Genomic DNA, 25650 nt, shown 5'->3' with positions numbered 1-25650 from the left:
GTTTGGTCCTTCAACTTATTCGATGAGGCCCACTCACACTATGGAGGGTAATCTGCTTTACTCAAAGTCTGCTGATTTAAATGTTAATCTCTTCTAAACACACACACACACACACACACACACACACACCTAAAACCTTCATAAAATATCTATAAAAATGTGTGACCAAGTACCTGGGTACCATGGCCTTGCCAAGCTGACATGTAATAATAACCGTCACCCCCAGTACACAGGCCCAAGTGCACTGATGCATTCTGCCCAGCAGCCTCAGCAAAAAGCATTGTGAGCACTGTGGGACCTGACATGGACTCCATTCAGGAGTCTTTATTGTCAGAAGAAGCAGATAAGGCTGATTGTGCCTTGGTGTCCTGGAGCACAAGACTGAGGTCAGTATTGCTCCTGGGCTTTTAGAGCTTGCGGGATGTGGGGTGGACGCCAGAGCTTCTAGAACCCATCAGCACAGTGCCCGGAAGCAGGTGAGCTGCAAGTGCCCAGTGTCATGGGACAGATCCTGGCCGTCCTGTTCTTGACAGACTCACGGCCTGGTCCTCGGGTGCATCTGGTACCCCGTGAAGAGGAGCACAGCGGGAGCATGTGTGTGCCCTGCAGCAGCCCAGCACCTCATTCAAAACAACCATGAAAGACTGACACACAACCCCACTATTCTTAAATACTTTATAACAACCAGAAACTACAACCATCAATATGCTTTCGGGGCAGCCCACTCCAAAACGCCAAGGCAGGGGCAACTTGGGCTGCCAGAACTCAAAGCCGGAGACCACCAGCCTCCTCCATCACCTCCTCCTTCCAGCCCTCCCACATCACAGATCTTCATCGTCAAACGTCTCCGTGCACCTCAACATTATCGTTTCATCGTCGACAGGAAGGTCCGGTTCCTGCAAAACACCGGGAGAGAGGATTCAAGTTTTATTTGAGGGCTCCAGGCCTCAGGTGGGGGAGATGGCCCCACCATCTCAGGCATGCCTCCTCCCTCTGCTTCTCCCCCACATCTCTTCAGTGGTATCTTCTCCTCCAGCTCCAGCCAGGAAGTTACAAGCAATGAGGGGCAGGGAGTCCATTTCCATTTCACTTGCCTCTGTACTCTTCGGTCTCCAGAAGGGCTTCTCCTGGATACAGTAGAACTGGCTTCTCTCCTCTCCTGGGGATTTCTAAGAACCCATGAGCGAGACAGGGGCAATCTTAAAGCTTTATCCAAATGCCCTCAACAGAGGATGATGAATTATACCACGATGTACCCACCCATGGAATACTCTGCAGCTGCTTCCAATAAAACGAATGGGCTTATTCTCTGTGGGACACGATTTCAAAAGAGCGCGGTCCAGAGCAGTGTGTATGGTGGGCTACCATTTGCATCTGATGTGTGTGTGCTCAGTTGTGTCTGACTCTTTGTGATCCCATGGATTGTAGCCTGCTAGACTTCTCTGTCCCCAGGATTTTCCAGGTAAGAATATTGGAGTGGGTTGCTATTTCCTTCTCCAGGAGATCTTCCCAACCCAGGGGTCAAACCTGGGTCTCCTGCATTGCAGGCAGATTCTTTACCACTAGCGCCACCTGGGAATACCATTTGTATTTGATAGATTATATAAGTAGCTGGAGAATATTTCTGGATGACTGAATAAGAAACTGGTCATGATCATTGCCTTTGGGGGAGGGAATGCAATAGGAACAAGGAACACCCGGAGGCCAGAGACTATGTTTTCTTTGTACATCTTTTGGTAACATTTAAACTTTAAACCACGTTCATGGGTTAGCTATTTGGGGACCATTTTGAATAGAAATAGCATTATGTTAAATTAGCAAGTGTTTCTCATTCCCTTAACGATGACACTAGCTAACCTGATTCCCCATTACCCCTTCCCCTAAAAGTACATTCCTGGGTTTGTGTTCTTCCTGCATATCCCCACCCCAGCAGAAAATCACCCCTGTAGTTTGTTAGCACTGCTTATTAGGGGTTAATTCCCTTGGGCCTTGGGAAGCACCCCTAATCCAACCAACCATCTCATGGATATGGGGCCAGATTGGGGGTGATTCTGAGAATGAAGCTCCAGAGAATTGTCCTCATCTGCCGTGCCCTCCTGATAGGGGTGGGGCACATCAGAGCCAGAGTATCCCAGAGGGGGAAGAACTGGTCAAAGGAAAATCACCGGACCCCTTGTTTAGGGTGAGTATGGTGGCAAAGGTTGAGAAAAGGGGGAGCTGGAATGTGGAGGATGCCCCGAGGCCAAACATCTGGGGAGGGAGCCACACACTGGAGCCTGTCACAGAGTGCCTGAAGGTCATTCCAAATGTTCTGCTTCCTTCAGTCAGTCCAGTTCAGTGGCTCAGTCGTGTCCGATTCTTTGCGACCCCATGAACCACAGCACGCCAGGCCTCCCTGTCCATCACCACCTCCCGGAGTTCACCCAAATCATGTCCATTGAGTTGGTGATGCCATCCAACCATCTCTAAGCCCCTGCAAATGATGATGAGGGACTCTCCAGCTGCAGATCTGTGAAATCGCTGGGCTGCTAGAGGTGTCTGCTGGGACTGGGTGCTGAGGTGTGTTGAGTAGCATTCCCCCAGTTCACGCCCACCTGGAGCCTATTTGAAACTAGAGTCTGTGCAGATGTGATTAACTAAGGCTGTAAGCTGAAGTCATCCTGGATTTGGGGTGTGCCCTCGATCCAAACGATAGGTGTCCTTACACGGTGAGAGGACACAGAGATCACAGAAGACAGAGGCAGCGATGCAGCTACAAGTGCAGGGGTCTCCGGCACTGCTGGGAGCCACCGGGAGCTAGGAAAAGGCAGGAGACATTCTCCCCTAGAGCTTTCAGGGGGAGCATGGCGGGTCAACACCGAAACTGGGCCTTCTGGGAGAATAAATTTTTGTTGTTTTAAGCCCCTGAGTTTGTGGTAATTTGTTACATGAGTCCTAGGAAACCAATACAGGTACTGGGTTGAATGGGGAAGAGAATGCAGTTGCCCTCTTTACACACCCTGTACCAAGGCCTGAGGCCTCCTGCATGAGGACACTCTTGGGCAGCTTGTTCAAGACACAGATTCCTGGGGCCACATCTCACAACACTGAATGGAAATCTTGAGTGTGGGGACATCAGGAATCTGCATTCCAATGAGCTCCCAAGGTGAGTCAAGTCTGAGCACCTCTGCTTTACACGAGCTCCAGTCCTGCCAGTTCTTTCTCTCCTGCTCTGTGTAAGTAACGAAGTGGGGAAAACAAAGACTGTCCCATCCATCTGCTCTCAAAGCCTTGGTAAAGTGACCTGACTTCACTGTGCCCACAGCAAGGGACTCAGTGGTCAGGGCTGGCGGCCAAGGGTTGGTGGGGGGTGCAGAGAGCAAACTGCAGGAATCGGCCTTGGCTCCAAGTGGTCTCAGCAGAGGGAAGTGAAGGGTAAGCAGGAAAAGGGCCACATTGAAAAGCTGCCCTGATTACTTTTGGACATTTTCATCACTATCAAGTACCTTTTAAAATAAACAGCTATATTTTTCCTAAATCAGTGGGAAAATCCATGGCTCTGAATCTGAAAGGGGCTGTCTCCTTGGCAGCTCATGAATAACCCCCTCCTTCCATGGAAACTTCCAGGAATGGACCTTCTAACCAAGACCCCCACAATGCATGTTCACTTTGGGCTGCACAGTCAGCTTTTTGGAAGCAGAAATTAATATCCTTCAAAAGCTGACAGCAAATATTACCCCAGCATCTCAGAAAATGATGAACTAGTTCAGCCTCTCAAAAGGCATCGAGGAATCACACATGTAGGAATGCCTGCCAAGGGCCAGGCCTCTGAGGTCTGGTCCCTGCCTCAAGGCTCCCAGGCTCTCGGATGTGCCCTGAAGAGCATCCCCCTGCCTCTTCCCTGGACATCCTCCTTCCACAAGGTGCATTAGACTAAAGTCAACTATCCATGGAAGAGCGTCCCCCCGTGGTGTCAACTGGGGGAGCCTCAGCCAGTGCTCCCCTCCAGAGACCACCATCTGAGGGGAAGCGAGCCAAGGCCTGACTGCACCCTGCTCCATCCTACCTGTTTGACCTGAGTGTCAACACAGAAAAAGTCTTTGAAAAAATCGACGATCTGCACGTAGAGCTGAAACTTGTCCTCGGGATTTTTTGAGTTGCAGACAGCCAGCAAGGTACTAACGGCAGAAAGGAGGAAGAAACAGCAGTTAGAGGTAAAACTAACTTTTTACCTCTGCTTTGTTGTTCAGTCACTAAGTCATATCTGACTCTTTGTGACCCCATGGACTGCAGCACGCCAGGCTTCGCTGTCATTCACCATCTCACGGAGTTTGCTCAAATGCATGTCCGTTCATTCAGTGATGCCATCCAACCATCTCATCCTCTGTTGCCCGCTTCTCATCCTGCCCTCAATCTCCACCTTTGCTTGCACCCTCTAAAAATATCTGGATTACAATGAGAACCAAACACTTTGAAGCATGCAGCTGAACCCTCCAGAAGGTGGCCCAGAGCCTTCTGTGGAAGGTTTGCACAGTCCCAGTTCCAGCATCATGTCTGGAAGCTGCTGGGGAAGCAAGACTACAGGGAGGCTGGCCCATGGGTCCTAGTTCAGTGTTCTGAGCTGTGGCCTGGGGAACAAGGGCAAGATTTCCTCTCCACCCAAAGTCAGGCTCTGCTCCCACCCCTGACTGCCCAGGCTCAGGAAGCACAGGGCACGATCGAGGTCAGTCCCTTGACATGCCTCTGGCTCAGGAGGTCTAAAGTGAAACGCCAGCCCTGGCACAGATGGCTGCCCTGAGGATTCTTTTCCTGCTGTTTCCTGGGACAAGGGGAGAAGCCCACCAACGGGACTGTGAATCAGGCCTGGACAGCTGGTGGTGCTTTGACCTCACTTCCTGCTGGAATGAGGCCTCACAGTCTGCTTGGGAACCCTGGCAGCAACCCCTCTGCCTTTTCTAGGGAAAGAAAGAAAAAAAAACAATTTTTTTTTTCCTGATTGGTTGTTTTCTGTTCCACCAGCAGGATGAGGAGTTAACAAAATTATTTGCCAAGTACACTTTGGCCACTTTTCAACCAAATTGTGTTCACAGCCCAATCCCAACAAAGAGATAGCAATGTCTATCTCCAGATGGTTTCAGGAAAATCAAACTTTATACAGCCGGGAAGAGTCACCACGGAAAATCGCTTTGAGATTTTGGGCATGTCTGGCTGGGCTGGGGGTGGGGGAGGGGTGGCAGCTGAGTTGCAAATGCTGACTTCTAATCTGCCTGCAGGCCGCCAGGGCTCTGGGCTGGAGCCACAGGCCTCAGAAAGAATAGAGATGTTCTTTGGGATCATAAGAACATGAATGTCACCTCATTTCCAAGGCAGAAAGCTACATGTTCTTGCTTCATTGGAAAAAAAAAATAACAATGTTATTTATTTGGCTGTGTGGGTCTTACTAGCAGCACGCAGGATCTAGTTCCCTGACCAGGGCTCGATCCCGGCCCCCTGCTTTGCGAGTGTGGAGTCTTAACCACTGGTCACCTCTTTTTAACCAGGTATCTGAGGGGGCTGTGCCTTTAGGCTGTAAGACCACAGCTTTTCAAAGTAGCAAGGACATTTTAGTCCTAAACTCTCTCTTTCTGAGAAAACACAACTGGTTTTTATGTGTGTGTGTGTGTTTAAAAAAACCAAGCTGCTGCTTCTTTTAAAATCTCCCCAGATGCTCTTCTGACTTCAGGGGGTCATCCCTCCTTCTACATCCTTCCCATCAGCACTGTGAAAACAGCTTCTCCCCTTGTGCAGCTCAGAGACTCTGTCACTCACCCCAAGGCTCAGGCATGGGGCTTGTTTCCATGTTGGCCCAGACTCTCTCTGTCCACCTCTCAAACCAGACTGACTGCTGTAACCCACCCATGGCCACCTCACCCCAGGAGACAGTGCAAACCACCTAGAGTTGACAACTCATTGATGTATCTCAGCCCTGGGTCACATCGGGAGAACTGTCTCTGCTGAAGAAGCCCCAGAGAAGATCCTCCCCAGGGCAATGGCACAATCCTAGGACCAGCCTTTTCTGAACCACAGGAAAAAGTGGATTTCCAAGAACTTCCACTGAATTAATGCTCCCCTCTGAGAGGCTGCAAGGGAGAGGGTCCTAAACACCCCAACAGGGCACCCACACACCCACACACAGTCTCATACCCCTCCTCACCTGGGGCTAGATGAGCCTGGAGCCTCACTTTTGCCCAGGAGACTTGCCACATGGAAGGCATCTTCAAAAAGGATCTGAAAGAAACCACAAAACTTCACGTGTCAGAAATCCGCCACACTCTGATGTTTGCTCTGGACTGCCGAGGGATAGAAAGGCTCCCTACCTCTTGTCCCCAAAAGGGTGCATGTTAAAGCTGAGGCCCAAACCCAGGGTCTCTGCTTGGTGACCTTTACAGGGGATGAATATTAAGTTCTTGACCACCCAGAAAAAACTGCCAACCCCAGAGAGTGGCTGAGAGATGGGGAAGCACTGGGGACCACGGTCTCCTCTTTCTAAAGAGGGTGGGAGCTTAGGCGGAAGAGGCAACAGCCAGAGGTGAGCCTCTGTTTACACAGGAAAGGGCTCATCTACACCGCCCGAGGGACAGACTGAGCCCAGCATCCACAATCTAGCAGTTTCATTCCAGGGGAACAGAGGTTCAGGGGCTCGGGGGTTGGGTTGCAGAGAGCCCCCTCCCAGGGTGGATATGCCACAGTCAACCCGCTCCCTCCCACGTCCCTGCCCCAACCTCACTCCACCTTGGGACTCCCTTGCAGTCACACCAGTCACTTGGGGTGCTTGTTAAAAACACAAATTCTGAGCCATCCCCCCGAAGACTCGGATTCAGTGGGTCTTGAGTAATAGCCAAGAGCCTGCCTTTTAACTAAACTCCACTTGAGAATCCTGGAGGGTCAACAATAAACTAGAGACCAAAGGGCCGAGATTTTGGAAAAAAAAATCTGTGATAAGGGATGCAGTCCTTAGAGCAGGAACTAGGCATCCTGGATAGGTCCTCCCACACACTGGGCTCATCTGTGAATTGGAAGGACTGGATGAGGCGGAAGTAGTTTTCCATGCCTGGGTCCTGGTGTCTAGGAAGCCTCCCAGAGAATGGGCCATCCAGGGCTGTCCACTGGATCATCGAAAAAGCTAAAGAATTCCAGAAAAGCATCTGCTTCATTGACTACTTCAAAGGTAAAGCCTTTGACTGTGTAGATCACAACAAACTGTGGAAAATTCTTAGAGATGGGAATACCAGACCACCTTACCTGCCTCCTGAGAAACCTGTATGCAGGTCAAGAAGCAACAGTCAGAACTGGACATGGAACAATGGACTGGTTCCAAATTGGGAAAGGAGTACGTCAAGGCTGCATACTGTCATCCTGCTTATTTAACTAATATGCAGTACATCATGTGAAATGCCAGGCTGGATGAAGCACAAGCTGGAATCAAGATTTCTGGGAGAAATATCAATAACTTCAGATATGCAGATGACACCACCCTTATGGCAGAAAGGAAAGAGGAATTAAAGAGCCTCTTGATGAAGGAGAAACAGGAGAGTGAAAAAGCTGGCTTAAAACTCAACATTCAAAAAATGAAGATCATGGCATCTGGTCTCATCACTTCGTGGCAAATAGCTGGGGAAACAATGGACACAGTGAGAGACTTTATTTGGGGCTTTCCAAAGCTCCGGTACTTTGGCCACCTCATGCAAAGAGTTGACTCATTGGAAAAAGACTCTGACGCTGGGAGGGATTGGGGGCAGGAAGAAAAGGGGACAACAGAGGATGAGATGGCTGGATGGCATCACTGACTCGATGGTTGTGAGTTTGAGTGAACTCTGGGAGTTGGTGATGGGCAGGGAGGCCTGGCATGCTGCGATTCATGGGGTCGCAAAGAGTCAGACACGACTGAGCGACTGAACTGAACTGAAAATCACTGCAGAGGGTGACTGCAACCATGAAATTAAAAGACAGTTGCTCCTTGGAAGAAAACCTATAACAAACCTAGACAACAGAGACATTACTTTGCCAACAAAGGTCTGTCTAGTCAAAGCTATGGTTTTTCCCATAGGGATGTGCGAGCTGGACAATAAAAAAGACTGCTGAAGAACTGATGCTTTCTAACTATGGTGCTAGAGAAGACTCTTGAGAGTCCTTTGGACACCTAGGAGATTAAACCAGTCTGTTTTAAAGGAAATCAACCCTTAATATTCATTGGAAGGACTGATGAAGTTCAGGCTCCAATGCTTTGGCCACCTGATGCGAAGAGCCAATTCGTTGGAAAGACCCTGATACTAAGGAAGGATAGAAGGCAGGAGAAGGGGACAACAAAGGATGAGATGGTTGGATGGCGTCACCGACTTAAGGGACATGAGTTTGAGCAAACTTCAGGAGATAGTGAAGAACACGGAAGCCTGGCGTGTGCAGTCCAGGGGGTCACAAAGAGTCGGATACAACTGAGTGACTGAACAACAAGGGCTGTTTCCCCAGCATCAGAGGCACCTGGAGGTTCTCTGGCTCCAAGACTCCCCAGAGAGACACCGGACATCTCAAAGAAACCACCTGCTGAGGAACGTCTGAAAAGTCAGGGCAAAGCAGGGGGGTGGTGCCATGCAAGCTGAATGTCCTGCAAAGCACTAGATTAGGAGCAGAGAAGCAAAGAACTGCCCGCCCCGCTAGAGCAGGGAAAGAGAGATGCGGCCCTAAGTGGGAGCAGCAGCCTTCCGCGGCTGTCCTAATTCTGGAATAGAAGCGGAGGAGCCCACTTTGATCTCAGCGCTCAGCGACCGCTAACGCCCACCAGCGCTCCGCTTCGCTGACCATGGCCGGGGTTAACAGCTTGAACTCCAAGCATTTACAGTAAAGGCGTGGGTACCTCCGCTCTATTCCCTAATACTCTGTGGGGTGGGAGGGAACTGACCCGCTCTCAGGTATTGGTCCTGATTGGTCCAAACGGGATTCTATCTCGGTTATTCATTGGCTCAGTAACCTGACAATCTAGACAATTCTGACCAATGAGAGGGCAGGAGAGGGAGGGTGGAAATTTCTGGAGATGTTCCTCCTTGATGCTTAAGAAAGAGCCAGAGGCAGTCTTTTCTCTTGCCTGATGTAGAGGATGTATGGATGTGAGAATTGGACTACAAAGAAACCTGAGCACCGAAGAATTGATGCTTTTGAACTGTGGTGTTGGAGAAGACGCCTGAGAGTCCCTTGGACTACAAGGAGATCCAACCAGTCCATCCTAAAGGAAATCAGTCGTTAATATTCAATGGAAGGACTGATGCTGAAGCTTAAACTCCCAATACTTTGGCCACCTGATGCGAAGAACTGACTCCTTGGAAAAGATCCTGATGCTGAGAAAGAGTGAAGGCAGGACGAGAAGGGGATAACAGAGGATGAGATGGTCGGATGGCATCACCGACCCAATGGGCATGAGTTTGAGTAAACTCCGGGAGTTGGTGATGAACAGGGAGGCCTGGCGTGCTGCAGTCCATAGGGTCGCAAAGAGTTGGACACAGCTGAGCAACTGAACTGAACTGAACTGATGCAGAGGAGGAGGAATAATAACTTGATTGCTACCAGCCGCCATTCCACAATTATACCCTGTGCGGGAAATGGGGAGGGCGGGAAAGGTGAGATGCCAGCCTTGAGAGGAGGCAGAGCAGGGAAAAGGAAAGAACCGAATCTACGGCCACATGGCTGGGAGACGTAGCGGAAGTCCTCCTGCCATGCTGGCCCTCCCGGGTGGGCAGAGTACATCACCTCTTGGTTTAATGAGCGAGTACTTAAAGCTGAAAAAATCCGAGTGGATACAGGCTTCTAAGCCATCTCTTCTATAATCCCCATGGAAAGGCCAGGAAGGTAACAGGAGAAAAACAAATGTTCTGTGGTTGTGCATATATGTCGGGAAAATCAGAAACGTACCGCGCCAGCATCCAGACAGCACCTCCAGGTGGCTGTGGGAACCCTGCTAACTTCCCCGGGCGTCTCCAGGCACAGGTGATGGAGTCATTTCTATCCACCCTTTCTCACCCGTGGGTTGGCTCACCTCCTCAGGGGTGGAGACCAGCGAGCAGCTGGCCCCCTGGCTGTCAACCCCGCTGTCCTTCACACTGCCCTCGGGGCAGGCCGGCTCTGGACAGGACCCCACGAGGCCCTTCTGTGTCCGCTCCCAGGCCTGCAAGATGATGGTCTTTCTCTCCTCCGAGAAGGTCTGCCACAGATGGGAGATGGCCGCGGACACGATGGGGAGTGTCACCTCCTTGGAGGAGATGATCTTGTTCCTGAGCAGAAAGTCCATCGTCCGCTTGTAAAAGTTGAGGTATCTGCAACCGAAAGGGCAGTGACCCCCAGACTTGAACCAGCAGTCCAAGGTCCCCCGACCCGGGGCGGCTCCTTGGGATCCCGTGGTGGGGAGGGGGGGCGGTGAAGAGCACAGGCCTTGCCCTGGGCTGTGGTTCACCAGGGACTCAGCCTCACTAGTCTCCGCCAGCCCTGACTCTAGCAGTGCAGAGCCAGCTTGGGGGCCATGGGCGACTTCGTTTTGTGTTTTGGGGTCCCTTCCTAAGTCCTCCCAGCGCCCTCTGTGAAGCTCACTGCCTGACAGAAGAGAGGATGAGAGGCAGGGCAGGCTGACTCTCTCACCAGGGGAACATGGCTTCAAATTTAGAGCCCAGGAATATGCAGATATGATATGAGCTCGCTTAAATTTGGAAGCTGTGGAGTAAGCCTCTTTCTGTTGGGCCAGCTCCTCCAAGCCCACATACAAGGATGTGTTCAGCCTTGAGTTTGCAGAGGAGCAGTGACTAGCAGGTGGAATCTGGGTTAGCCATTCACTGCTTCCCTTGCTCCAAAACCAGTAATGCTGAGGGGGTGGGGAGGCACTTTAGCCCTCAAATCCCAACAGACCCCCACAGTGTCACCCCAGATAAAGTCAGTCTAAGGAAATACAGTGCATGTGCTGTGCAAATGTGGTTTCAAGACTATTTCTCTAGCCCCTCTGCCAGCCCCATCCCCGAGCCCTTCCTGTGTGGAAATCTGGAGGGCCCGTGACTCAGGGCCTGCAGGGTGCTCCCGCTGGAGCACTTGTCCCCTTCCCCATGGGCACCAGGCCTTTCACACCGTTCAAATTCCAACAGGTCTGGCAGCAGAGTGACGGAGGGGTGTGAGAGCTCCACTTTTTTCTCCTGTTCCTGCTCCACCGCCTCATCCTCTTCCTCCTCTTCTTGGTCTTCCACCTCCTCCTCCTCTTCTTCTTCCCCCTCAACATCCTTCCCGGCTGCCTCGATGGAGCACCAAGTGTCTGAGCCTTTCCAATGAACTTTATTTGACACCAGACTGGGGAGGAAATAGAAACAAGACATTTACAGACTAATTTCCCTCATGAACATCAAGACTAAACATTTTAACACAGTTTTAGCTTATTTTATATATGGCAATGGCACCCCACTCCAGTACTTTTGCCTAGAAAATCCCATGGACAGAGGAGCCTGGTAGGCTGCAGTCCATGGGGTCGCTAGGAGTCGGACACGACTGAGTGACTTCACTTTCACTTTTCACTTTCATGCATTGGAGAAGGAAATGGCAACCCACCCCAGTATTCTTGCTTGGAGAATCCCAGAGACAGAGGAGCCTAGTGCGCTGCCGTCTATGGGGTCGCACAGAGTCGGACACGACTAATGTGACGCAGCAGCAGCAGCATATATATTATATCTATGCATAAGTGGGCTTCCCCATTGGCTCAGTGGTAAAGAATCCGCCTGCCAATGCAGGAGACACAAGACACACAGGTTTGATCCCTGGGTCAGGAAGACCCCCTGGAGTAGGAAATGGCAACCCGCTTCAATACTTTTGCCTGGAAAATCCCATGGACAATGGAGCCTGGTGAGCTACAGTCCGTGGGGTCGCAAAGAGTTGGACCTGAGCATGCAGGCAACACGGTCCTCTTACCCTACCTACTCTACCCTGCTGCTGCTGCTGCTGCTAAGTCACTTCAGTCGTGTCCGACTCTGTGCGACCCCATAGATGGCAGCCCACCAGGCTCCCTCGTCCCTGGGATTCTCCAGGCAAGAACACTGGAGTGGGCTGCCATTTCCTTCTCCAATTTATGAAAAGTGAAAAGTGAAAGGGAAGTTGTTCAGTCATGTCTGACTCTTTGCGACCCCATGGATTGTATCCCACCAGGCTCCTCCATCCATGGGATTGTCCAGGCAAGAGTACTGGAGTGGGGTGCCATCACCTTACATATGTATAAATACATTATGACCCAGTGAGGTTTATCCTAGGAATATAAGATGGTTTATTCAAGCTTTGAAAATCAATCGGTGTAGCTTACCATATCAACAGACTAAAGGAAAAATATTAATTTCAATATGTGCAGAAAAGCACTTGGCAAAATTCAACATTCATTCATGGCTTTTAAAAACTCTCAGCAAACTAGGAATAGAAGGGAATTTCTTCAACCTGATAAAGAGCATCTATAAAAAGCCTATAGCTAACAGCATACTTAATAGTAAAAGATTGTTTATCTGCCAAGATCAGGAACAAGAGAAAGATGTCCTCTCTTACCACTTCTATTCAAAATTATGCTGGAGATTATAGCCCATCCTATAAGGTGAACTAAAGAAATGAAAGGTGTACAGACTGGATAGGAGGAAATAGAACTGTGTTTGCCGACAATGTGATTATCTATGCAGAAAATCCCAAAGAAACTAAAAATATGTGGCCAGAACTAAGAAGGAAGCAAGGTTTCAGAATACAAAGTCGATATACAAAACCCAATAGTATTTCTGTATACTAGGAATGAATAACTGGAAATTGAAATTTTAAAAAGTAGCATTTACAGTAGCACCCAAAATCATGGTTAAATATTTGGGTTTAAACTAAAAGCTCCACCTAGAAAAGAAAGCAATGAATAAATTGGACTTCGAAGTTTTTAATTCTGCTCTTCAGAAGACAGTTTTAAGAGAATGAAACAATATGACACAATTTGGAAAACCAGGACTTGTACCCAGAATCTCTTCATACTGATAGGAATAATCCCCAAGGCATCAGATTGAGTTAAAAAGCAAGTGCACCAGAAGGAAACATAGGAGGGGTCTCAGTCTCTCGCTCTGTCTTTCTGTTTAATTTCAGAGTGGAAGAAGTCTTTCTGCTATTTACCTGACATCAGGTGCCATTGTAGATAGACAGATTAGACTTCATTTTTGCATGGACAAAACAAAAAACAGAAATGCTGGAATAGTAAAACAACCAACCAAGGTATGATTGTTTGTAATCTATATACTAGAAGGAGAGCTGATTTCTCATGATATGTAAAGTGCTTCTACCACTAAATAAGAAAAAGACCAGCAACCGAACAGGAAAATGGGCAAAAAATAGGCCAAAAAAAGCTTCCAGGAAGGGAAATACAAATGACCCTGAACAAAGGCACTTAAGCTTACTCATAATTTAATTAATTAATTAAAAATATAATAATTATAAAATGCGATTAGTCCTCTACTAGTTTTAATTATTGCAGTTTTATAATTCTAGTGAAAAATCTTCCCTAATTAATATGATTCTGAAAGAAATTTAGCCATCCACATGCAGGTGATACAAGTATTAATCAGATTTTAGTATGTGATAGTGTTCATATGTTAAATCAGGAGGGAGAGCATGGCTTATGTAATAAATGGGGGGTGGAGTCAATAGCTAACATCTGCCTCACTGAGATCAACTCCCAGGCTGATTTCTAGGTGGGGCCAGTCTGATTTGTAAAACGTGGCCACAAATACCCTGCCACGTATACTCAATTCACACATGCACGTGCGCGCACACACACACACACACCATTTGCCTTTTCCCCTCCACATGACCAGTGTGGATTATGATTATAGGTGATTACATCCTTCTTAATACTTTTCTGTATTCCCACAGTGTCTGCAATGTGAATTTAATTAAATCATTTCTCTCCTGATTATTTCCTTTAGGATATAGTACACACTCGCTGTTTAAAAAAACTGGAAATACAGAAAAACACAGAGAAGACAATATAAGAAATCAGTAACCCCGCCCCAAACGAGGGGAAACAACATCACTTGGCCTCCACGGGTTGTCGGGAGATTCTGATCACAAGCCGTGTGCAGTCCCCTTTTCAGAGTGAGTAAAATTGTTTACACACATACTCTGGCGCCTCCTCGGAGGCCGGTCTGAGCGCACACCGTGCTGGGAACACCCTGGCGCCACCAGAGGTGACGAGGGCCCGGCCACTGTGCCCAGAGTCCAGGCCGCGCTTGGAGGAGCTGCGCAGGGTAAGGTGGCGCGGGGCCTGGGCCACCCTTTGAGAGCACAGCAAAGACGGAGGCTACAAAGTGCACGTCAAAAGGTTTGAGCATTAAATGTCCCACGTGAGATCACAGAAGTGTGGGAGAGACGTTGCTCAGGCAGCCTCTCTTGTCTGAGTGTGCTGTTATAAATGAGGTTCCCCTTTCAGCATCCCTTCCCCTTGAAGCACCCACATCTACTACTTTTTCCTTTCTTCTCTCACTCCTTTTTAGCTTTTCTTAGGTTCCTGTGAAGCTAGAAAGTAGCAGAGATTTAGATTTCCCTTATCTTCTTATGTATCCTTCAGTAAAACCATTAGGTAAGTTTTTTCAAAAGCTATAGTACTATATGAATACTGTGATCTCATTTCTCTAGAAAATAATGTGCAAAAAAAAATGAGGATATTCTTTACGGTTAACATTGATTTTCTTTGAGTGGTGAGATAAATACTTTCATGTTCTTTTTTTGGGTACTTCTGTTCTTTTTGACATTTTCTGTTAATAAGTAGCATTATTTTTATATTCAGGAAAAATCCAATACATATGATTAGGATAAAACAGAGAAGAGAACTCTCCAGCACAAAGCTGTTCTAAATAGATAAGCAGTGCCTCTCACTCTGTTCTGCATTCTGGAGGGGAGCGTGGGCTGCCGAGCCACAGCAGAACTGTGGTAGAAGAGCGGCACGTCCTGGATTTCCTGGTGCTTGGGGGTCTTACCTGGGGTTTCTGGAGTACATGCTGGCATATTTTTTCTTGGCCTCCTCTAAGCTGTTTGCATTCCCATCCTCCAGGTTGAAAGATCCTATCAAGGAGTTGAAGGCAAGGGTCACATGTGATAAAGTTGGGACTTGGTCCAGTCTCTCCTGCCTTTCTGGACTGTATGGACTATGGATGGTCGCTGAGCCCACCCAGGTTCACTGTTAGGGGTCAAGAGCCCAGTTTCACCTCTCTTTTTAGATGGGAGGGGACAGGGACAGGGGAAGAGCTTCTTGATCTGGCCCTTCTCAGTCAAGGCATGGAGAGCACCCCTTTGAGAATTCAGCTTCCACTGACTCATGAAACCCCAATGTCCAGCCTGAGGTCCAAAGAAGGGAGACAGCTTCTGCCCTTTGCTTTCGAGTTGGACAGCCCCGGTCCATTTCTCTGGCCTCTCAAGAGGAGGTCAAGCACCTGGGAAGAACTCCTCTTGCTCACACAGCCTGCTGACATTTGTCCGTCCTGCCAGACCCTAAGCTCACTGAGGACAGGGGCATGGATCTCATCGTACCCTTGGCCCAAGCACAGTGCCTGGCACACAGTAGGCTCTCAGTAAATATATGTTCACTTGGCTTACCCCAATCTCTCTGTTTTCAACAGAAAAAACCAACAAGCCCTACCTTGGGAGGCAGAGGGGTGACAGGTATGGATTGCTTACCTTTCAGCTTCAGCAGATTATCCAAAGTTTGTTCCAGTTCCTGAATATGATTCTTCGCCTTATTCAAAACTTGCCACTGAGGACAGAGACAGACAGTGCGGAGAAGCCAGCCTCCCCCCACAGAGTTGGTTTTGTGGACATGGAAGCCCCTTTCCTGGCCTAGAGCCACCCCACCTCAGGTGCGAAGTCTCAGTCTTTGACATCGTCGACAGAAAGGGTAGGAGTTAGTTCCGAGCCACAGAAGGCACATCATTTACTTTGTATTCTGGGAATGGTTCTCACAGAAATACCAAAGCATTTGGAAACCATTAAGCTGTGTTCAGCAGACAGTTAGGGCTGCAAACGACTATAGACGCGCTGTGAAGTTGGGATGGACAATGTCTGTAGAGGCGGCACAAAGCCCCCTCCTCCCCCCATTAACTTCTGATCACTTCGCACAGTGTGCTACAGGCGGGTTAACAGTAAATGTACTAGTTTAGTACTAGTAAATGTACTGCCGCTGCTGCTGCTAAGTCGCTTCAGTCGTGTCTGATTCTGTGCGACCCCATAGACGGCAGCCCACCAGGCTCCCCTGTCCCTGGGATTCTCCAGGCAAGAACACTGGAGTGGGTTGCCATTTCCTTCTCCAGTGCATGAAAGTGAAAAGTGAAAGTGAAGTCGCTCAGTCGTGTCTGACTCCTGGCCACCCCATGGACTGCAGCCTACCAGGCTCCTCTGTCCATGGGATTGTCCAGGCAAGAGTACTGGAGTGGGGTGCCATTGCCTTCTCCCAGTAAATGTACTAGTTAGTAAAAATACAAAAATGTATTTTTGTTTGCCAAATGCATACATTCTAGTTGACCTAAAGTCTTGTCAAGTGCTCTGTCAACTTGAAATATGAATTTCCTGTCCTGCAAAAATAGAAGCACAAGCATTTCCTTGCTCCCTCCTTCCCTTTCTTCACCACTGGATATAACATTATTCAAGTCAAAATGGTAACTGCAAGATTATGCAACAATGAGAAACGCTGAATATTGTGTATTATGCAGACCGCCCAGTGCCTGTGAGGAGTCCCAGACCTTCCTCAGGCACGCACAAAGGCAAAGAGCTGCGTGCCCAACCCGGGGTCACAGAGTAAACAAAACTGCCCTGCTTTAAGGCCGCTGACATTCTAATAGGGAAGGTGAGCGTGGAGACAACCACTCATCACACAGAACACACAACAGCTCCTCTTAACAGGAAAATTCAGTAAGCACCGCAGAGGACTGTGGGAGCACCCTGCAGGGGAGGTGGAGGGACCCACCCTCCTGGAGGGCCCAACTGAGCCCCACTGGTGCGTGAAAGGGAGACTGGAGGGCGACTAAAGGTACCCCACTCTGCAGACCCATGGGACGGCGACAGGAGACCCAGCAGATCATGGGGATCTCGGACTGCTCCTTTAGAGCAGGGCGCCGCCATCCTACACCATCTGCTGGCCCCCGTCCTGGGCTCAGAATTACACTGTTGGGTCAGCAAGGATTCTGTCCACTCTCAGGATACCTGGGGCCAACAAGCTGCCCGAACCCCAGGCTTGGGAGGTGAGGACTTTCCATCCCTCTGGTCTAGGATGGTCACCTGTGTCCGTGCAGCACGGCCACCCCATGCCCACCTTGCAGTCTGACTGCATCACCTGGGCCAGAACAGAGCCACATAGGCCAGGTGCCGTTCACTGAAACTCTGTTTCTACAACATTTTTGGCAGGCTGGTTTTCTTAGGACCTTTGTCTGAGTTGAATTATGTCCCCCTAAAAAAAGATGTGTTGAAGTTCTAACCCCAGGCCTGTGAGCGTGACCTTTTTGGGAAGCAGGGCCTTTCTTGAGGTAATCAAGTCAACGTGTGGTCATGAGGGTGGGCTCTAACACAGTATGACCAGTGTCCTTATAAAAGGGGAAATTCGGACACAGAGACAGACACACACAGTGACTGGAGTGACGCCTCTGTAAGCCAGGGAACGCCAAGGATTGCCAGCAAATGGCAGAAGCCAGAAGGGGCAGGAAGTGTTCTCCCCTAGGGCAGTCAGAGCGAGCCCGGCACCTGGATTTTGAACCTCTAGAGGCTAGACCTTGAGACATTTCTGTTGTTCCAAGCCACCTCGTGTATGGTATTTTGTTTTGGCAGCCACAGAAAACTAGTAAGACCTTGCTGCCACACATGTGTGCATCTCACTCTTGGAAGGCAAATCCTTTCTGCATGGACACTACAGATGCAAAATTCAGTGTTCTCCCTCCAGGAGGAGCACAAAGGAAGGACAGGACAGAAGATATTTGATTTCCAGGCTGCCCCCTGGCTGTGCCATCCTAGGCAAATAGTCTAACTTTCTGAAGCCTCAGTTTGCTCCTCTGCAGAGTGAGGGTGACGTGAACAGAGGTGGGAGGAATAAATGAGGTGATGCACGGGGAAACGATACTAGCATTCTAAACCACCTAGGACCGTGCTATGCTTTTCATGCTCTTTCTTCTTAAACGCCACGGCAGGCCTCAGGAAGCCGTGACTGGTGTCCCTGTTTAACCGGTGTGTTAACTGAAGCTTAGCCAGGAACCTACCTCACGTGGACTGACGCCACTTAACAGCCAGGCTCTCCACCACCACATCGTGAGGTATAAATTTTCAGGGGTGCAGAGGGTTTTCCTCTAGATTTACTTGCACTCCTTACTGCCAGCCCCCAGTACCTGTTTTTTTCTTCAGTCATGCTGCCTGTCTGCACACTTCTTCACTGGCCAGGGGCCTTGGGGTTGTTGTGCACCCCTGGATGCATGTCACCCAGGGGACACGGAGCAGAGTTGTTCTGGACAGGCTCTTTGCTGAGAGGCCCAGATGTGGGCCTCTGAGGTCAGGCTAGTGTGCAGTGGGTAGGTAAGGCGCGGCTCTCAGGCTTTAGCCACATGCAGCAGCAGAGTGCTGTGAGGCGTCCACAGCTGGGTGTCGGGCAGAGGAGCAGCCCTCCCCAACCCCTCACCCCCTACACCCTTCTAAAGGAGCAGGTGGGAGCTCTGTTGAGATTCTTCCTGCCCCCCTTGGATCAGGGCACAAGGGCACTTGGGGCACCTTCCTCTGTTTTCCACAGAGGCTCTGGCCCTGTGCCCACCGGTGGTGGGGGGCAGTGCTCTTCTGTTCACCTGCTCTGGAAACAGCACCAGCCCAGACGGAAACCCACAGTTGCAGGGCAATGGGCTGGTCCAGAGAGATGGACAGTGGAAAGAGGGCCTGGCCTGGATCCCCAAACCTGGCCTCTCCCTGGCAGCTGGCAGGTCCTGTCTGAATTCCAGTTCCCTCTGTTAAAGAGGGTGAGGGGCCGTGAGGCTACTGCGACCTCCCCCATGTTAGAGACCTCCTGACTGCTCCCTCTGGTGATACCAACTCCATCCTTCCATCACCACCCTAACCCGCGCGAACCTTCTGTGCTCCGCCAGAGACACCAATCAGCAGTACAGTAGCCCAGGAAGGAGAAAGGCAGAATTAAGATCAGGAAAAGACAAATGCTTACCGGGAGAGTCCTGCCACCTGGGGAAAGACCTGGTTAGTGCATGAAACCTGAGGGACTCACATCCGCCTGTAGTGGGGGGTATGCTTTGGGGTAGAGGGAATTGTGTGTATTGCAGTGGGAATGCAGGGTCCAGGCAGTGGCTGAAGGCTCACCACGGCCCACGAGAGGGATGGGCATTGGTATGGCCGGCTCACCCAGCCTCTCAGTGGGTCATTTCCCTCCTGAGGCCAGGCTTGTCAGCAGCGGGTAGGAAGGGCCCAGAGCAGACAGAGCCCCGTGAGGTGTCCACTGCGGGCTGCTGACCCACCCGAGCCGCAGGCCTCGAGGGTGGAGCTCCGGGCCAGTCCCCACCCTGGCTCCACAGTCTTCCCAGGTGTGGGAGCTTTTCCTCCCTACCCTCGGGTCCCCGTACCTTTGAGGCTGTGAGATCAGAGTGGGAGTAAACAGCCTTCCTGAGGTTGCCGAAGAGCCCTGACAGGGTGGCTCGGTGGCGGGCCTGGGACAGGCGTCTGCGGGCCACCCGCTGCTCCAGCTCCTGGAGGGGCCGGGGCATCATTCTGCTGCCGGCGTTGCCGCCTTCTCTTGCAGTCTCCATGAGAAGCTGCAAGGTGCTAGGCTTGGCTTGGCCCTAAATAGTAAAGGTAAAATATTAAAGAGAAAGGAAGGTAGATTGAAGCCAAAAGGGGAACCAATTCCCAAGTAAAAGTTCCCAAACCAATGAGTATAATCGACAACAGATACACAATCAACCATAGGTGATACAAAACCTGTTATCGAAGCTTGACTCCCGAAAACCCAAGGTGCTCATACCTGACTGACAGTCAAAGAGCACTGCTGCTTTACAGCAGGAAGTCTCCAGGACCTTGCAGGTTCTCACTAGATACTTGTTAATTGACCACGGTGGCCAAGGAGGCCAAGGAGGGCAGGCCACACCCTGAGGTGTCATTCTTTACAGTCTGTGAGAGGTGGGGCAGGTGTCTCCCAGCCCTGTGAGGTCTTTCCTACCCTGAGAAGGCACCCCTCTTTGGGTTGGGAGGACAGCCACAGAATCAGAGGCCCATCCAGCCTGAGGGCTAGTTTACATCAGAGGCCACCTTTTATAGTCTCCAATTTCCAGACACGGACAAATCTTTAATAGGAAGCAAAGTGAAACAGTGAAGTGAACAGGAAGCCCAGAGAAAAACAAGTGTTTCCCAGCTGGTACTAGTGGTAAAGAATCTGCCTGCGATGCGGGAGACCTGGGTTTGAACCCTGTGTCAGGAAGATCCCCCGGAGGAGGAAATGGCAACCCACGCCAATATTCTTGCCTGGAGAATCCCATGAACAGAGGAGCCTGGTGGGCTAGAGTCCATGGCGACGCAAAGAGTCAGATATGACTGAGGGACTAAAGACAGCACACAGTACAGGGAAAAACAAGAACCTTTCGAACTTAAGAATATGAGTCTTCTTTACCTGTTTAAATGAAAAAGAAATGCATGTGCCTGGATACCAGGGCATTTAGGTTGACATTTAGGCTGAGGTAAAAAACACCAAGGCCCTCCCAGGATCTCAAATTCTCTAAATAAGTCTAGGAATATGAAAGCCAAAGGCCTCTGGGCTTGTGGGGAGTCTAGAGCTCTCCTGTGCCAATGCTGGTAATTTGACTTTCCTCTCAGGTTTCTTACCCAAACACATTCCTCTGGAAAGATCTGCCCGGCTGTGGAGAAGTTTGCCGCACCGGATGAGGGTGCAGTCCTCCGCCTCTCCTATAGGGGGCAGACGCTCCCATGAGTTGCTGCCTCCAGAGGCTGCCTCCACTGCCTGTCTCCCTTTTCTTTCCTCCTCCTTAGAATGCCATCCCCCTCCCCCACCGCCCCCCCGCCGCGACCTCCCACCCCTGGTTTATACCTGTCTAGAGTCAGCTTGTCCTTCAGTTCTCAATTTAAGCCCCAATTTCTCTGAGAATCTTTTCAGACCCTGGTCACACTGGCTTTTCATTTGAATCTTGTTTTGTCAACAAATCAGTAAGATCCTTTGTCAGGATCCATGTATTCAGCCTCTTAAGTGTCTCTCCGAGAGTGCATCAGAATAGATATAAGACAGGATAGCAGGTGGCAGAGGATGAGAGGGTTAGATAGCATTCTGACTCAATGCACATGAATTTGAGCAAACTCTGGGAGATAGTGAAGGACTGGGAAGCCTGGAGTGCTGCAGTCTATGGGGTCACAAAGAGTTGGACACAACTTAGCGACTGAACAACAACAAGGACAGCATTAAGAGAAAACCTTGGGGGCAGGGAGTAATAGTGCGTTGGACACTGACCCCACAGTTCTCTCTGGATCCTAAGCATTTGCAATCTCATGAATTCAGTTCTTGACAAGATTCACAGTGAGAAGCACATAGTTGAGAAACTTCAAAAACAATCTTTGAAGGTGATGCTAGCCAGCTCCATGTGAGACAGGTAGGGAAGGATTATACAGGGGCAAGAACCTGGATACCTTATTCTGACTCAGAAAACAGGGTGTGTTTGGAGGGTGAGTGTGAATGTCTGGGCGCCTGATACATGTGAGAATTGGGGAACTCATTACAGGGACAGTAGGTGAAAGGAAGCTAGTCATATGAATCCACAGTGGGTAGGATGATGGAAGGTTGCTCCTAGAGATGGTACCCGGCCAATGAGACGAACCAGTGTGGGAAAAGCAGATGGATTATGGATTGGCACAAGACTAGAGCTCTAACTTTATGTTAACCAGCAATGTGACTATTCTGTGAGCCAGAAAACCTGAAATCTTAATTTTTTTATCTGGATAAAGGAGGTGAAAAAGCCTTTAACTAGATTATAGTTTTAAGCTGTTCACCTTTAAGGTCACTGTCACGAGTCTGTGATCATTTGGAGCAAGGGCAAGCAACACAAGCTGCTCATTCTCCAGCAGAAGTGGAGTTAGAGCACACGGCAGCATGGGCAGCTGATGTGAAGGAATTCTGGGGACTGTGGCTCCTCAAACAAATGTTTACCGGGCACTTTGTGCACAGCCCATCCATTCTGCAGGAAACTAGGGCCAAAAATAGTATCAGGCATTTCAGAATGACCATAACTCTGAAATCTTTTCCTTTTAAAAAACTTTTTACTGTGCCTTCAGACCTGTTCATTAGATCAGCCTGCTACGCATAACCTTCAGTCTCACAAAGTTAGAAGACAGCTTCATTGATGCATTCTTCTAAAAAGACATTTTGTGGAGGTTTGTATTCTCGTGCCACAATTTTTTTTTTATCATTATCACCTCTCATATATAAAGCATACATTCACTATCAAAGACTTTCCTACTGAAACACCGCTTAATACCCACCTAGAGTTAAACTTAAAAAAAAAAAAAAAAACTCCCTAGGCTAAACTTAAAAAAAAAAACTATGACTTCACCCTTTCCAAGTTTCGAAGTAACTTTCAATCATTTTAAATTATCAATCCCTAAAACATTTAAGTGTGAGCCAGTTGCATTAGAGCTTCCCAGGTAGCACTAGCAGTAAAGAACCCCGCTGTCAATGCAGGAGACTTCGGTTTGATCCCTGAGTGGGGAAGATGCCCTGGCGGCGGGCAGCCTGTCAGGCTACAGTCCACAGGATGGCAAAGTCGGACAGGACTGAAGTGATTTCTCACACACATACAGTCTCATTAGCAAACCCTAAGCAAATGCATACAAGACACTGGATGTTTTTCAACCCGCCAGTAGCTTCCTTTGGTACCCTATGCTTATAAGATCGTGCTAAAAAAAAAAAAAAAAAAAACCTCAGAATCATTCTCAGAAATCTGTTGGGTGTCAGGATGACATGTACAAATGTACATTAGTTTGGACCCAGACCTAAATGGCCACCTGTTTGGACCCACAAGTTTCAGTCAGTCGCATGTATTACATAAACCACCCACAAGGCCAGTGCACTATTCTGGAGGTGAATGCGTGGCGTTTAGTCGACTCTCACCCTCGCAGGGAGATGAACACCTGGGCACACGGGCCGCGGGAAGCCATGCCAGTGGTGGCAGTGGGTCACCAGCCTCACATGCCACAGTGTCGTTCCCACTGGGCCCGACAGACCTCAGCACAGGCGCGCGGACCAATCGCAGGGTGTCCCTGAGCCCACAGCCAATGAGGATGCGCGGTGGTGGACCAATGAGGTGCAGGCAGTGGAAGAAACTGTAACATATTGTCCGAAGGTGACACGAGGCAGCGGGGAGGGGGGCGGGGTGGGTTGACCTTTTCACCTTGCCGCCGACTCTTTTCCAAGTGAGGTCGAAGGGGGTCAGGGAGCGGATCCCTGTGTCACCACACGGGCTGTATGCACCCACCGAGGACTAAACGGATGTCCTTCGACTGGGTCCGCTGGCCTGACCTACAGCCCCAGTATCCTCATCCCTCAAACGGGGCTCTGACACCAGCCTGAACAGGGTTTCCCTGAGGCTTAGAGAGGACGTTGTCAGTACAGGGTCCAGAGCACAGGTTCCCTGTCTCGGGGGAAAGATGAGAGCAGGCAGATGTAAGGAAATAGACAGACACAAAGCGGGGGTTGTTGTGGGGGCGGGGGGCGGGGGGGCGGAGAGGAGACCGGGGGATTGATGTTTTAAACCAGGGAAGAAGAAAAAGGGGTGGGCCGTGAGAGAGGTTGCACAGAAGCGGCCTTTGAAGGTGGGATCAAAATAGCAAGAAGAAAAGAGAAACGGTGCTTACTTTCTGAGACAAGAGGAAACAGGTATTCTTCCAGCTTAGGCAAAAAATAAATAAATAAATAAATAAAATTCATTTTTCCCCCAAATAGAGATTCGTGTGTCTAGGTGTCTTTCTACTTGAATTCCTGCTCCCCTGAATGTTTCAGGGATGGTCTGCTCCCACTCCTTCAGTTTGAGGCTAGAAGGTCCCAGCAGCCAGGCGCCCCTTGCTGCTCCTGAAACAAGCTGCTTCACCCCGGGGAGGGGTGAACCTGAGGTCGAAAGGCCTCCTTCAGGGGAACTAGAGGCACTTGGAGTTGGATTCTGACTGGGAATTTACCTCACAGTGAACGTGAGGACCATGAGATCTACCTAACACAGACAGACAGGGTACCTGGCCCCCCGGTGGATGCTCCTGAACTTCAGCTTCAGAGTTTGGTGGAACACTAAATTAAACCGTGTTTTATGTAGAAAGAAACTGTCACATGGAAAGCACCCAGGAAGAGCAAATTCTCCTCCTCCTTTTCAAGATAAATATTAAATATTCGTTTTAAAACAAAATTCTCCCTAGCCTGAGGCTCTGTCCCTTCTGGCTGTCCAGGACCCTGTGACCTAGGGTCATGGAGGATCCCTGAGGAACTGCTTTTCTCCCCTGCCCCCTCCTTTGTTTCCCCTCCCTGCCCCTGCTCCTCGCCTCCCAACACCAGTCTCAGAGTTGTTGAGACCCCTGTGTGACTGAGGGCATTCAAGAGCCTGTACGGTACTCTTGCCTAGAAAATCCCATGGACGGAGGAGCCTGGTAGGCTACAGTCCATGGGGTCGTGAAGAGTCAGACACGACTGAGCGACTTCACTTTCATTTTTCACTTTCATGCATTGGAGAAGGAAATGGCAACCCACTCCAGTGTTCTTGCCTGGAGAGTCCCAGGGACGGGGGAGCCTGGTGGCTGCCGTCTATGGGGTCACACAGAGTCGGACACAACTGAAGCAACTTAGCAGCAGCAGCAGCACACCTCTGTCTTGGAGAGCTTTATCTTTGCACTAAGAGGGCACACAGAGGTCCAGAAACCAACCTGCCCAGCCCTTTGTCTAGTCATCCCCTCTCCACCACTACCACACATGTCTGGCTCCCCTGATGTGGCCATTGAGGAGCAGGTCTGCACCCAGAAAAAATGCAGTCCTGGGGTGGGACGTTGCTGAGAGGGTTCCTTACCTGCCACAGCCATATTTCTTTCTTGAAAATGAAGACCTCTGGCCCACCTCAGTCAGCCTTCCTCACTGCCGTGAGGCAGAAGCCTCTGCTCACGAACTCTGGGACCTCTAGGTGGCTTCTCACCAGTTTTGGATACAATCAGAGTTCTCCCCGGTAACAGCCACACACAGACACAGCGTCACCTTCTGACCCTGACTCCTCCCTCCCAGTACCAGAGATCCTGCCGTGAAATATCCCTCCTCATAGTAACATGGGTCCTGCCCCAAATACCTCCCCTGCCAAAGGAGCATAGATCCCACCCTGAAATACCCTCCCCTCCACCAGCCCGAGAGCATTTCTTTCCCTCAGATAAGCTCTACAGCAGTCCCAACAGGGAGCCTTCTAAGGTTTCTGCATGATGCCAGCCCACTATGGCCACCCGTGTTCTGCATCCTCAGCCCTAACTTTCTGGTTGGAGAAACAGCCTTTTTCACTTGTTCTCCATTGTTGGGGATGACATGGTTAAGATCATTTAAAAATCAAAATGGAGGAACTGTGATTCAGACATCTA

At 49.8% G+C, this 25650-nt stretch overlaps 1 protein-coding gene across 1 annotated transcript; it reads right to left on the bottom strand.

Moving 5' to 3' along the window:
- Positions 1-661: 661 nt before the first annotated feature.
- STRA8 (stimulated by retinoic acid 8) lies at positions 662-25256 on the bottom strand. Its single transcript, XM_044946902.1, has 9 exons — positions 25101-25256; positions 19626-19841; positions 15712-15787; positions 15015-15099; positions 11116-11331; positions 10043-10319; positions 6173-6246; positions 4046-4157; positions 662-896 (listed from the first exon to the last, which is right to left on the bottom strand). The coding sequence occupies exons 2-9, from the start codon at positions 19806-19808 to the stop codon at positions 822-824; spliced, it is 1098 nt and encodes a 365-aa protein (XP_044802837.1). The 5' UTR covers positions 19809-19841; positions 25101-25256; the 3' UTR covers positions 662-821.
- Positions 25257-25650: the final 394 nt, after the last annotated feature.

The sequence above is a fragment of the Bubalus bubalis genome, chromosome 8 (genome assembly GCF_019923935.1).
Source record: "Bubalus bubalis isolate 160015118507 breed Murrah chromosome 8, NDDB_SH_1, whole genome shotgun sequence".
NCBI lineage: Eukaryota > Metazoa > Chordata > Mammalia > Artiodactyla > Bovidae > Bubalus > Bubalus bubalis.
The sequence above is the reverse complement of the archived record's forward strand: the minus strand, read 5'-3'. Positions and strand labels throughout refer to the sequence as shown.